The sequence below is a fragment of the Hemiscyllium ocellatum genome, chromosome 22, assembly GCF_020745735.1.
Source record: "Hemiscyllium ocellatum isolate sHemOce1 chromosome 22, sHemOce1.pat.X.cur, whole genome shotgun sequence".
NCBI lineage: Eukaryota > Metazoa > Chordata > Chondrichthyes > Orectolobiformes > Hemiscylliidae > Hemiscyllium > Hemiscyllium ocellatum.
The window spans coordinates 53,560,752-53,573,715 of record NC_083422.1 but is presented as its reverse complement, the minus strand read 5'-3'; the positions used below and the strand labels follow the sequence as shown (position 1 = coordinate 53,573,715).

At 44.3% G+C, this 12,964-nt stretch overlaps 1 protein-coding gene across 2 annotated transcripts in view; it reads left to right on the top strand.

Annotated features, from left to right (window-relative positions):
• The window catches only part of zgc:123010 (uncharacterized protein LOC641500 homolog), a 150,319-nt gene extending 137,709 nt beyond the window's left edge, over positions 1-12,610 (top strand). For both annotated transcript variants that reach the window (XM_060842227.1, XM_060842226.1), the window contains 3 exons: positions 1,612-1,714; positions 3,803-3,939; positions 5,045-12,610. In XM_060842227.1, the coding sequence (XP_060698210.1) occupies positions 1,612-1,714; positions 3,803-3,939; positions 5,045-5,180 (376 nt within the window). In that variant the 3' untranslated portion in view covers positions 5,181-12,610. The remainder of the gene's footprint in view (positions 1-1,611; positions 1,715-3,802; positions 3,940-5,044) is intronic.
• The last annotated feature ends 354 nt before the right edge of the window (positions 12,611-12,964 follow it).

Below are 12,964 nucleotides of genomic sequence, written 5' to 3'. Positions count from 1 at the left end.
TTTTGGTCTGTTCAAATAGGTCGGGTTTTGAATTGATACCCAGTTACAGCCCACCATCTAAATGCAGTTAAACACTCGATATACATCTCCTGCCTTGTTTACATTGAAGAACCCTCTGGATTTTGCCTTGAAATTCAGCCTCTCCATCTCTCAGGGACCACAGTAGATCTGATTCCACCTTAACAGTGAGGGGGGACTTGGAGCGTTAGAGGTTGAGGGGATGACCTTATAGAGGTCTATAAAATCATGAGGGGCATGGATAAGATAAACAGACAAATTCCCTTCCCTGGGATGGGGGAGTCCAGAACTAGAGGGCATATGTTTAGGGTGAGAGGGGAAAGATATAAAAGAGACCTAAGGGGCAACATTTTCACACAGAGGGTGGTACATGTATGGAATGAACTCCCAGAGGAAGTGGTGTAGGCTGGGACGATTGCAACATTTAAGAGGCATTTCGATGGGTATATGAATAGGAAGGGTTTGGAAGGATATGGGCTGGGTGCTGGCAGGTGGGACCAGATTGGGTTGGGATATGTGGTCGGCGTGGACAAGTTGGACTGAAGTGTCTCTTTCCATGCTGTACATCTCTGTGACTCTATGCCTCTAAGTTAGAACATAGAACATTACAGCACAGAACAGGCCTTTCGGCCCACAATGTTGTGCTGAACATTTATCCTAGCTTAAGCATCTATCCATGTACCTATCCAATTGCCGCTTAAAGGTCACCAATGATTCTGACTCTGCCACTCCCACAGGCAGTGCATTCCATGCCCCCACCACTCTCTGGGTAAAGAACCTATCCCTGATATCCTCCCTATACCTTCCACCCTTCACCTTAAATTTATGTTCCCTTGTAACACTCTGTTGTACCCAGGGAAAAAAGTCTCTGACTGTCTACTCTATCTATTCCTCTGATCATCTTATAAACCTCTATCAAGTCCCCCCTCAGCCTTCGCCATTCCAATGAGAAAAGACCTAGCACTCTCAACCTTTCCTCGTACGACCTATTCTCCATTCCAGGCAACATCCTGGTAAATCTCCTCTGCACCCTCTCCAAAGCTTCCACATCTTTCCTAATGTGAGGCGACCAGAACTGCACACAGTACTCCAAATGTGGCCTTACCAAGGTCCTGTACAGCTGCAACATCACTTCACGACTCTTGAAATCAATCCCTCTGCTAATGAACGCTAATACACCATAGGCCTTCTTACAAGCTCTATCCACCTGAGTGGCAACTTTCAAAGAGTTATGAACATAGACCGCAAGATCCCTCTGCTCCTCTACCTTACTAAGAACCCTATCATTAACCCTGTATTCTGCATTCTTATTTGTCATTCCAAAATGGACAACCTCACACTTGATAGGGTTGAATTCCATCTGCCACTCCTCAGTGCAGCTCTGCATCATATCTAAGTCCCTTTGCAGCTGACAACAGCCCTCCTCACTATCCACCAATCTTCGTATCGTCTGCGAAAGTTGAAGTCTGGATTCTTAAAATCGTCTCCTTGTGTTGTGCAATGTCTCTCCAGCTTGGTGAGGGTGCATCTTAAATAAGAACAATTAGCTACGACCAGAGGATATTTGATTTACTTCTAATTGCTTCCTTCTAGTTATGGGGAGATCGAAAGTATCCGGGTGCTACACGAGCGTTTCTGTGCATTTGTCAACTTTAAGTGCCATGCAGCAGCTGCTAAAGCGTTGGAGGCATTGCAGGTAAGTTGGGAAAGGTGTTGCTCTTTGGGTTTGTCCCTTTAGCCACCCATCCTTGCACATGCAAGTCTCCTGATTTATTGATGTGAAGTGTGACTTGTAAGTGGCACAAGGTAATTATCACTCAGTTCTGCTCTGAAAAGATATTTTTGTATGCTTTTTTGACTTGCCCTGGGAATAAAATGCTGGATATTGACAGCACTACATCACTGAGCATGGGCGATGTTTACGAATATAACTTGTGATTGAAGCTACAGCAATGTCCTCCACTAACAGGTAAATAGTTTCTCTGGTTAATTGCAGTCAGTGGAGGATAGTTTGCACATGGATTAACCCCAATTTCTGACAGCACTGTAGTTTCTAAGTGTGATTTAACCGGGGGTCACGTGGTCATTTCTATTGTGGCTGAGGTTTGTGATTTCCAACCTTCAGGAGATTGCAGTCACTAGGGTGGGACAGCTGAAGAGCAGCCAACGAGCAGTGACTTCTCCTGCCACCTGCTACTTCAGCCTTTCTGAACGAACAGTAAGACCCAGGAGAAGGAGGCCCCTTGAGCCATTTAATCCGATCATGGCTGAGCTCATACTGACCTCAGCTCCACTCTCCTGCCTGTTCCCCATACCCCTTACTAGTTAAAAATCTGTCTCTTTCCTCTTTAAATTTATTCAGTGTCCACCGTTCTCTTCCACAGAATCCCTACAGTATGGAAACAGGCCCTTCGGCCCAACAAGTCCACACCAACCCCCTGAAGGGTAACCCACCCAGACCCATTCCCCTACATTTACCTCTGACTAATGCACCTTACCTACACATCCCTGAACACTAGCATGGCCAATCTACCATAACCTGTACATCTTTGGATCGAGGGAGGAGACCAGAACACCCAGAGGAAACCCACGCAGACACTGGGAAAATGTGCAAACTCCACACAGACATTCACCCTGAGAGTGGAATCAAACCCAGGTCCCTGGCGCTGTGAGGCAGCAGTGCTAACCACTGAGCCACCATGCCACAGATTCCCAACCCCTAGAGAGAAGTAAGTCCTCCTCATCTCTATTTTAAAACCTGCCATCCCTTCTCCTAAACCTATGACTTCTCATTCTAGACTGCCCCCACATAAGGAAACATTCTCTCTACCTCTACTTTGTCAATCCCCTTCAGCATCTTAGAGACCTCAATTAGATCTCCTCCATTTTCCTAAACTTAAAATCCAGAGAGTATAGGCCTAAATCTTTCTCTAGAATAGCACCTTCTGAATGCATTCAGGAGAAATGTTTGTACTTGGAAAGTGATGAGAACAGGCAACCTGTTATTGCCAGGATGAGTTGAATGAGTAACAAAGCTGCATTTAACAGGAAAGTTAGGAAGTTAGATGTGGTTGAGGTGCAATGAACTAAGCTTCGGTAGGCTTGTGTAAAGCATAAATATTAGCATCCCTCCTTTGGGCTCAACATAATTCCCTTCTAAATTATTGTTGTTGTATACAGTCTGCTCAATGTATACGGTACGTATACATTGCACAACTTTGTACACATGACATCAGAAAAATGATTTGCTGGGTGCCATCACAAGGAATGCTCTTTTTCCCCATAGAATCCCTACAGTTTGGAAACAGCAAGTCCATACCGACCCTCTGAAGAGCATCTCACTCAGGCTTGCTTCCTGCCCCAACCCTAACCCTGTATATCCCGTGGCTAATCCACCTAACCTATACACGATGGGGAATTTTCCATGGCTAATTCACCTAACCTGCACATCTTTGGACTGCAGGAGGAAGCCGGAGTATCCCGGAGGAATCCCACGCAGACATGGGGAGAATATGCAAACTCCACACAGACAGTTGCCCGAGGGTGGAATCGAACCTGGGACTCTGGTGCTGTGAGGTAGCTGCTAACCACTATGTCACCCAGGTTGATCAAATAACTTCTGTTTCTACGTAGAGAGTCTGGGGTGGTGCTTATTGCCCATCCTGATGACACAGAAGGGCTGAAGCTCGAAACCTCCTGGTATTTAGCATCTTTCTGATGGTATTGGGCAGTGTCGAGTCACGTTTTGTTTGCATTTGTGAGTGATTCTCTCTTTGATCTGCAGGGCAAGGAGATCGAGAACACAAAGCTGCTAATTAAATACCCTGACAGACATCTGAATAAACGAAGTTCTCCATTGCAGAAACCCTCTACCCCAGTGCGAGTGTCACCTCAACCCATCAGTGGGACAACAGCATGTGGGTGAGTTATAGAGTCATGTACAGCACGGAAACAGACCCTTCGGTCCAACTCATCCTTGCCAGCCAGATACCCTATATTAATCTAATCTCATTTGCTAGCATTTAGCCCATATCCCTTGAAACCCTTCCCATTCATGTACCCATCTAGATTAGATTCCCAACAGTATGGAAACAGGCCCTTCGGCACAACCAGTCTACACCAACCCTCTGAAGAGTAACCCACCCAGACCCATTCCCCTACCCTGGGCACTATGGGCAATTTTAGCCTGGCCAATCCACCTAACCTGCACAACTTTGGATTGTGGGAGGAAACTGGAGCAAACCCATGCAGACACGGAGAGAATGTGCAAGCTTCATACAGGCTGGAATCGAATCCAGGTCCCTGGCACTGTGTTGCAGCATTGCTAACCACTGAGCCACCGTGCAGCCCCATTTATTCCTTAGCCTGTGAATATGTTTCATAATTAAAATATCACTTTTACAATCTGGCATCTGGGGTACTTAACTTCAACAAGTTTTAACACAATGCCCATCATCGTTGTGTTAGGCTGATTGGTTTGGATTTTAGAGTTGGATGAAGAGAAATACGAAAACAGACTGATTCCTGGGATGGCAGGACTGACATCTGAAGAGAGACTGGATTGACTGGGCTTGTACTCACTGGAGTTTAGAAGAATAAGTGGGGGGAGTTTCATAGGAACGTATAAAATCCTGATGGGACTGGACAGGCTAGATGTGAGAAAAATGTTCCTGATGTTGGGGACATTCAGAACTTGGATCAATAGGGGGTAAGCTATTCAGGGCTGAGATAAGGAAGAATGTTTTCACACAGAGAGTTGTGAACCTGTGGAATTCTCACCCAGAGATAGCTGTTGGGGCCAGTTAGTCAGACACATTCAAAAGGGAGCTGGACCTGGCCCTTGTGGGTAAAGGGATCAAGGGGTATGGGGAGAGAGTGGGAATGGGACACTGAGATTACATGATCACCCACAATCATATTGAATGGTGGTGCAGGTTCGAAGGGCCAAATGGCCTACTCCTGCACCTATTTTCTGTGCTTCTACGCTTTTCAAGTCTTAAAACATTTGTCGCTGTTTCACTGTCAGGTCAAAACGTCGAGGCCCGGTTGACGGCGATGAATGCTACTTTTGGCGTACGACTGGCTGCCATTTTGGAGACAAGTGCCGCTACAAACACATCTCTGAGCACAGAGGAGTTGACAAGAAACCCTGGCAGCACTGAAGGAGGCCCCAGTCTGCTCAGAGACCAAATAAAAAAACAAGTATTACGGATGCACTAACTTCAACAGAACCTTCCATATCTCAGGCTGATCTGGTGTCATCAGCATATCATTACATCCAACAGTTTCTCGATGGGAAGTGGAATTTGGATATTTGCACTCCATATCAGGCCTATTTGATTAAGTACGAGTACTGAGGAAAGATCAATGTTTAGACACTCCAGTTTTGGGGGCATTTTTCAAAATTGCCACCAATTTAAAACTCTTTGCCTAAATTTGTACGGTATCTGACACGCACACACACTCTCAGACACGTGCGCACACACACTCACGCACACTCACAGACACACACAGGCACACACACAGCCACATTTCTATACACACACACACAGACACTCCACACACACACACACACACTCCACACACAGGCACACACAGACACATACACACACATACACACACACAGACACACCACATGCCACACACAGGCACACATACACACACACACAGACACACACACGCACACACCACATGCCACACACATACATGCGCACATATACACACAGACACATCACACGCCACACACCTGACACACCACACCCAGACACACACACATTTGAGGACCAGCTCCGAGAATCTCCTCCTCTTTCCTGCTTTTGTAATCTGTTGGCTTCATCTCTTTTTGAAGACACAAACTGATTTGCTGAAGTATCTTGTGGGCCTCACACTTTCCCTGGCTCCTGAGTTGGAATCTAAAACCTATAGGAAGAGGCCAGTTATCCCTGAGCTGAGCCTCTTTGCATGAATCCCTGAGATTGTGGCTGATTTGCGATTTACTCAATCTACCTATCCACGCCAGTTTCCCTTCATAACTTGGACTAACAAAAAAAAGCTTTAAATCCCAGATTGAAATTTTACAATCAGTATAGCACAATTTACTTTTTGCAAAAAAGAATTCCAGCCATCTACCACTCTGCCAGACTTCCGGAAAGGTCTGGTTCTCAATTTGAATGACTCCCCCCTCCTTCTGGACTCTCCGATCAGCAGAAATAGTTTTCTATATCCACCCTCTTGCTTTCCTTGAACAGCTCGAAAAATCTGAGCAAATCGCCCCTTAATCTATTCAATTCCAGGGAGAACAGATTCACCCAGAATCACCATTGGAGTGCAACTTACCCGTCCCCATAGGTAGCGAGATGTTTGTGGAGGAGAGCAGTAGAGGTTGTCTTTCTCCTCTGTTCCCACCACCTCCGCGCTTGTCAAGATGATCCATCGGGAACTCTCTTGACTCGCCAGCAATTAAGGCCCTTAATTGGCCAATTAACTGCCAATCAGGAGCTCACCTCACCATCAACCCATTATCCTCCTTCCCATCAGATGGCAACAGTGGCTGGATTATCCTGGGGAAACCTGGTCTCCAATTTACCCAAATCTGGGGCTAATCTAAGGCAGGAATGGGGATAGGGGGCTAGTCACCAGGTTCCCAGTCCTTGCCTCCATCTGCCCTGTTCCTCGTCTCCTGATTGGGTCCCCTGGAGACTAGCCTTCCATAATGATCTCTCAAACCTAGAAACTACCTCTGGTTGAGAAACGACTACTTCATTGATTTGAGTTTGATCCAGTTGGTGAAGTTAGTCATCATTCATCACATCTGTCACCCATTCTTGGGCATTGGAGAATTAAATATAGGGTGTCAGATGCCAGTATCATTCTAGTAAATCTGTGGTGCTCAACACTAAGGATCCTTCCTAACTGTGGTTCCTAGAATGGGACACAGCAACTCCAGGTATAGAGTGTGTGCCCCCTTCCTTCAATTGAGGAGATTTGAGGCAGTGAGCTGGAACATTCTGGAAAAGTTTTTCCAGACCAGCACTGATATATGAACACAGTTAGATAGATAATGTACATGAAGCAAGGTTGAATCTCTCTTACTGATGTAATGAGGTCTCTCAAGATGGTCTGACACTGTATTACATGTCTTTTTACTTTCCTTTTGCTTTCTATCTATTCATCTGTGCAACATGGGCATCTCTTAGCTAGGTCAGCATTTCCTGTCCATCCCCATTTGCCCAGAGGGCAGTTAAGGGTCAGCCACATTGCTGTGAGTCTGGAGTCACATGTAGGCCTTGATCAGGCAAAGTCAGCAAGTTTTGTTTCCGATAGGATGTTAGTGAACTAGATGGGTTTTTATGACAATCACTTTTGGTCAGCATAGTCATCACTGAGGCCACTTCTGTATCCTAGATTTTATTGAATTTAAATGTCATTGTCTGATATGGTGGGATTTGAACTCTTGGCTCTAGAACATAGAACAATACAGTGCAGAACAGGTCCTTCGGCCCTCGATGTTGCACCATTGGGAAAATATGCTGGGATTCTGGGTGGGTCAGGAAGAGCAGGGTTATTGTTTCAGATCAGTGAACTTTTATTGGAACCCATGTATCCTTTGAAAGGCCTAAGGCTATCATACCACTATTCCTGTACAGTTCCTTGAGCAGGAGATGACATAAATTGACATTCTCAGCTCGTCCCCCTACACTATCCCAAAATCATCCATATGCTTATCTAAGGATTGTTTAAATCTCCCTAATGTGGCTGAGTTGACTACATTAGCAGGTAGGGCATTCCACACCCTTACCACTCTCTGCGTAAAGAACCTGCCGCTGACATCTGTCTTAAATCTATCACCCCTCAATTTGTAGTTATGCCACCTCGTACAAGCTGATATCATCATTCTGGGAAAAAGTCTTTCACTGTCTCCCTTTCTAATTCTCTGATCATCTTGTATGTCTCTACCAAATCCCCCCTTAGCCTTCTTTTTTCCAATGAGAACAGACCCAAGTCTCTCGGCCTTTCCTCATAAGACCTTCCCTCCAGACCACACAACATCCCGGTAAATCTCCTCTGCACCTTTTCCAATGCTTCCACACCCTTCCTGTAATGGGCGACCAGAACTGAACACAATATTCTAAGTGTGGCCGCATCATTGGCCAGGGATTTGGGATGGCCAGCCCAGTGACAATCTCACTAGTCTTGTGACATTGCCACTATGCCACCAACTCCCCCCCACTGTAAAATATACACCTCCCGTCTCCCGGATGGCAGTGAATGTCTGGAATTCTCTAAGCCAAAAAGTTGTGGAGGCTGGTACTAAAAAATACTTAAGGAGGAGGACTATAGATTCGTGAAATATCATGAAATTGAAGGCTACGAGGAGCTGCAATGAGGTCTGGAGCAGGTCCACCCTGATCTTTGAGGGGCTGAATGGCCTCTTCCATCTCTTTCTTAGTCCTGTTTTCTAACTGGCCGGACCTTCCCACCCTTTGGTTCAAGAATCCAGTCGAGACCTGTAGCTTTGATCAAGTCTCAGATAAAACAAAACAAGGCCTTGCAGATGATGGAGATCTTGGGAAAATGTACTGGGACTCTGGGTGGGTCAGGCCACAGCTACAGAGAAGGAGGGAAGAGCAGGGTTATTGTTTCAGATTAGTGAACTTTTGTTGGAACCCATGTATCCTTTGGAAGACCTGAGGCCCTCGTATCACCATTCCTGTACAATGATCTCCTCCAACAGGAGTTGACATGAATTGGAATGTGGTGAGGGAAGAAAGAGTGCTTTATGTTCTTCCAGCTCCTGGTCTCCAACAGTAAGTTGTCCACATTTCAATCTACATTCATTTTTGTCAATGAAGCAGAGGCTTAGTGTGATTTAAGTTTTAATGGGGGGGTTGGCTGTAAAATAAGATGAAGATTTTGTGCAGGAGTATCTATTAATTTATTATAGGTTTGACCATTGGCAACTAAATGAAAAGTGACAATTTGATTGGTTCAGACATGGTGTAAGTATTGATGAGTCTGTGGTGATCACTGGACATTGGGACCATTCACCTGTTGCCTGATTCAGTGACCAGTCAGCATATTCATTTTCCAGCGTTATGTTATCTTTCTTTCTGAGGTGGTCAGCGTGACTGACAAGGATGGGTTCATGCAAAGGTTGGAGACGTAATGCAATTCTGCAAAAAAGTGTTCCACCAGCAATGAACTCACAAATAATGAATAAGCTTTTTATTTCCAAACCTCCTTCAGAAAATGTGTGCAATATTTTTTTTTCCCCTTTTTTGTATTCCCTCCCCGACCCACCCTTCCTGTTCCCACAGGTCTGTTACTTCAGACTCTGTGCTCCATCTTATAGTGTAACCCTTATGTTGTTTCTGTCCTATTGTAATGCAACTTGAATTATGAATTTTGAAACTAGGTGCTTTCTATTTTGTTAAATTATCTTCTCCTCTTGTTTCCCATCTGCTTAGAATATCTAGTCTGGTGAAATTACTGACGTAACCTTCTCAATTTGAATGAAAGAAAGTCTCACATTAATATTTCGTTTTTAATCGTTCATTGGATGTGGGTATCATTGGCCAGGCAGCATTCATTGCCCATCTCTAATCGCCAGAGGGCATTTAAGAGTCAGTGACATTGTGGTCTGGAGTCACGTGGATGAGTCAGCTGCTTCCTTCTCTAAAGGGCATTAGTGAACCAGATGGAATCTTCATGATTTCATGATCATCCTTATTTTCATTGAATTCAAATTCCACTATTTAATCAGCGGGATTTGAACACACGTCCACAGTCTCTGGTTTAGTCATAAAATCACAATGCTGTTGGCTCCTCCTGACCATCGACATTAACAATTTGGATGAAGGAATTGAAGGCCATATCACCAAATTTGCAGATGGCACTGAGCTGGGTGGCAGTGTGTGCTGGGAGGAGGATGCTAAGAGGCTGCAGAGTGACTTGGACAGACTGGCTGAGTGGGCAGATACTTGGCAAGTACAATGTGGATAAATGTGAGATTATGTACTTTGATCACAAAAGCGGGAAGGCAGGTTATTTTCTGAATGGTGGCAGTTTTGGAGAAGGTGAGGTGCAATGAGAGTTGAGTGTCATGGTGGAACAGTCGCTGAAGGTTGGCATGCAGAGAGGAAAGCTAATGGCATATTGGCCTTCATAGTGAGAGGATTTGAGTATCGGAGTAAGGACGTCATGCTGCAGTTATACAGGGCCTTGGTGAGACCATACCTTGAGCAGTATGTGCAGTTTTGGTCTCTTAGTCTGAGAAAGGCCATTCTTATTGTTGAGGGAGTCCAGCAAAGGTTCACCAGACTGATTCCCGGGATGGCTGGACCAACATGTGAGGAAAGACTAGACCGTCTGGGCTTGTACTCACTGGAATTTAGAAGAATGAGGGGGGCCCGTAGAAAATCCTGATGGGACTGGATGGGCTGGAGGTGGGAAGAATGTTCCTGATGTTCAGAAAGTTCAGAACAAGGGGTCACAGTCCACGAATAAGGGGTAAACCATTCAAGGCTGAGATGAGGAAGAATTTCTTCACTCAGACTTGGGAACCTGTGGAATTCTTCCCCACAGGAAGCTGTTGGGGCCAGTTTGTTAGACATATTCAAAAGGGAGCTGGACATGGCCCTTATGACCAAAGGCATCAAGGGGTATGGAGAGAAAGCGGGAATGGGATACTGAGATTGCATGATCAGTCATAATCATACTGAATGATGGTGCAGGCTCAAAGGGCCGAATGACCTACTCCTGCTCCTATTTTCTGTGTATCTACCTCACAGTGCTTTCCAGCCAATGAAGCCCTTCTGAAGATATAGGCTGCTCTGAGTGTCTTAACTTGTGTCTTCACTGAAGGGGAGTCAACTATGCTGTAACATTGGCAAAATGTTCAACAGAAAAATGACACTGTAATGAATATAGTCAGTGTTGGAGTGAGGTACAGATTGTGAGGAGTGTCCTTATGTACATGAAAGGCAGGAAAGAAAGCCTCTGAAAGGATTCAAGACACATTCTTAGTCTAAGCAGGATCCAAGACACTTTCCATTAGTTGCTGTAGCCTAATATAGCCTAATCCCCAGTGCAACATGTGCTGCGAAAGAATGAAGGGTGTGGAAATAATGTGTTGAGTGATTGGTATCTATCCACCACACTATGAAAGGACATGGGAATCACGTCTAGGGGTGAAATATACAGTGAGTATTTGCTTGAAGGAATGTCCTGGAAAGCTGGGCAGGAATTCCTTTTGGCTGCTAACTTTCTGAATGGATGGATGGAAGAGCCTCCAGTGAGTTGCTTGCATTTATTTCCAACTGTTCAGTGTGGTGAAGGATTAAGACAATCTGTTGCCTTTGGAATGGCGATGAGCAGAGGAAGGGCATTTGTTTGTTTCCCTGGATTTCCAGATGTTCTGCCATTACCTGGATGTTTATTCAGGCACCAGGAAGACGGATCACAGCTTTCCCATTCACAGCTGGGTGTTTCCGAATATATACTGCACATTGACATTGCGTGGAACTAAGCCAACAATAAAGTCCAGTTTCTGCTGTCTGTCACAATGAAATAGATCAGTGCATGTACCTAGATTGTTTAAAGTGCTGGAAATTAAAATTTTCCCATTATCAAATTCCTTGGTCCAAAATCTTATGGGTGCAAAATCTAACAGACATATTGCCCAAATGATAAAACCACTGTAAAATTGAAACTGACAGAATTGCTGGAGATCAGAAACAAAAACAGAAATTGTTGGAAAAGCTCAGCAGGTCTGGCAGCATCTGTGGAGAGAAAGCAGAGTGAACATTTCAGGTCTAGAATTTTCTAATTTCTCTTCACAGATACTGCCAGACCTGCTGAGCTTTTGCAGTATTTTCTGTTTTCGCCCCTGTGCAGTTGCTTTCTTTTTTAACTGGAAACTAGTTTTCTGTCTTACAGACCTCTGCAGCAAACTGACATCGGGTTTAGCAATTGTCATTGTTTCTTTCAATTTTGGACCCATTGAATCCTAGTTTGCAATCATTGTTTTCTGGTCAGACCCCAATAAAATGAAGGATGATCTCATGTACCAACTGGATGGTGAGTTCACACCTGCTAAATAAGAGTCCGCCATGATGCCAATCTTAAGCATTCGAAAAAACATGTTTTATCATTCTCGATGACCAAGATTTGGCTGTTTTGCTCTGGAGAGATTTAACCATTTCTAGTCTTGTATCGTATGTTGAGGTTCTAAGCTGAAGGTCGAGAAAATTGCGATGCCAAATATTTATTAGAGTTACTGACTTGCTCTTTTTAAAAAAATATATATAGAAGTATATATACTCTTAACTATGCACAGCTGCCAAGCAGTAAAGATTTGCAATATGTAAATAGCCCTCAGAATGATATTTCTGATCTTTGAGAAGGTTTTTTTGACCTGTGGGAAAATTTTGTAAGTGTAAACTGCAGTGTTACTTTGTACTGTCTTGCAGTTCTTGAACATTGACTACTAATTTCACCAAATAGAGACATCTGGACTTTAGTCCTCTTGCACCAACTTGTTTTATGAACTGTACCCTCTCAAATTGCCCGTTTTTCACAAAATGATAATAAAGCATACAAACATGGCAATGATACATTTAGTTCATTGCATTTTTTTTCCAGCCAGAGCATGATGCATTGATTCTGTTGAAGACTCGTTTGATTTGATTTGATTTACTGTTGTCACAAGTATCTCAGTACAATGAAAAGTTTTGTTTTGCATGTAGTACAAGTAGATCATAACATCCAAGGATAAATAAATTATAGGCTGTTATACCAAGGCGAGGAATACAAGTTTACATCTGCATAGGAGGAGTACAAAGCAAGATTCATTCGAGGTCCATTCAGCCATCTGATAACAGCGGGGAAGAAACTGTTCTTTAACCTGTTGGTACAGTGCTTAAACTTCTGTATCCTTTGCCTGATG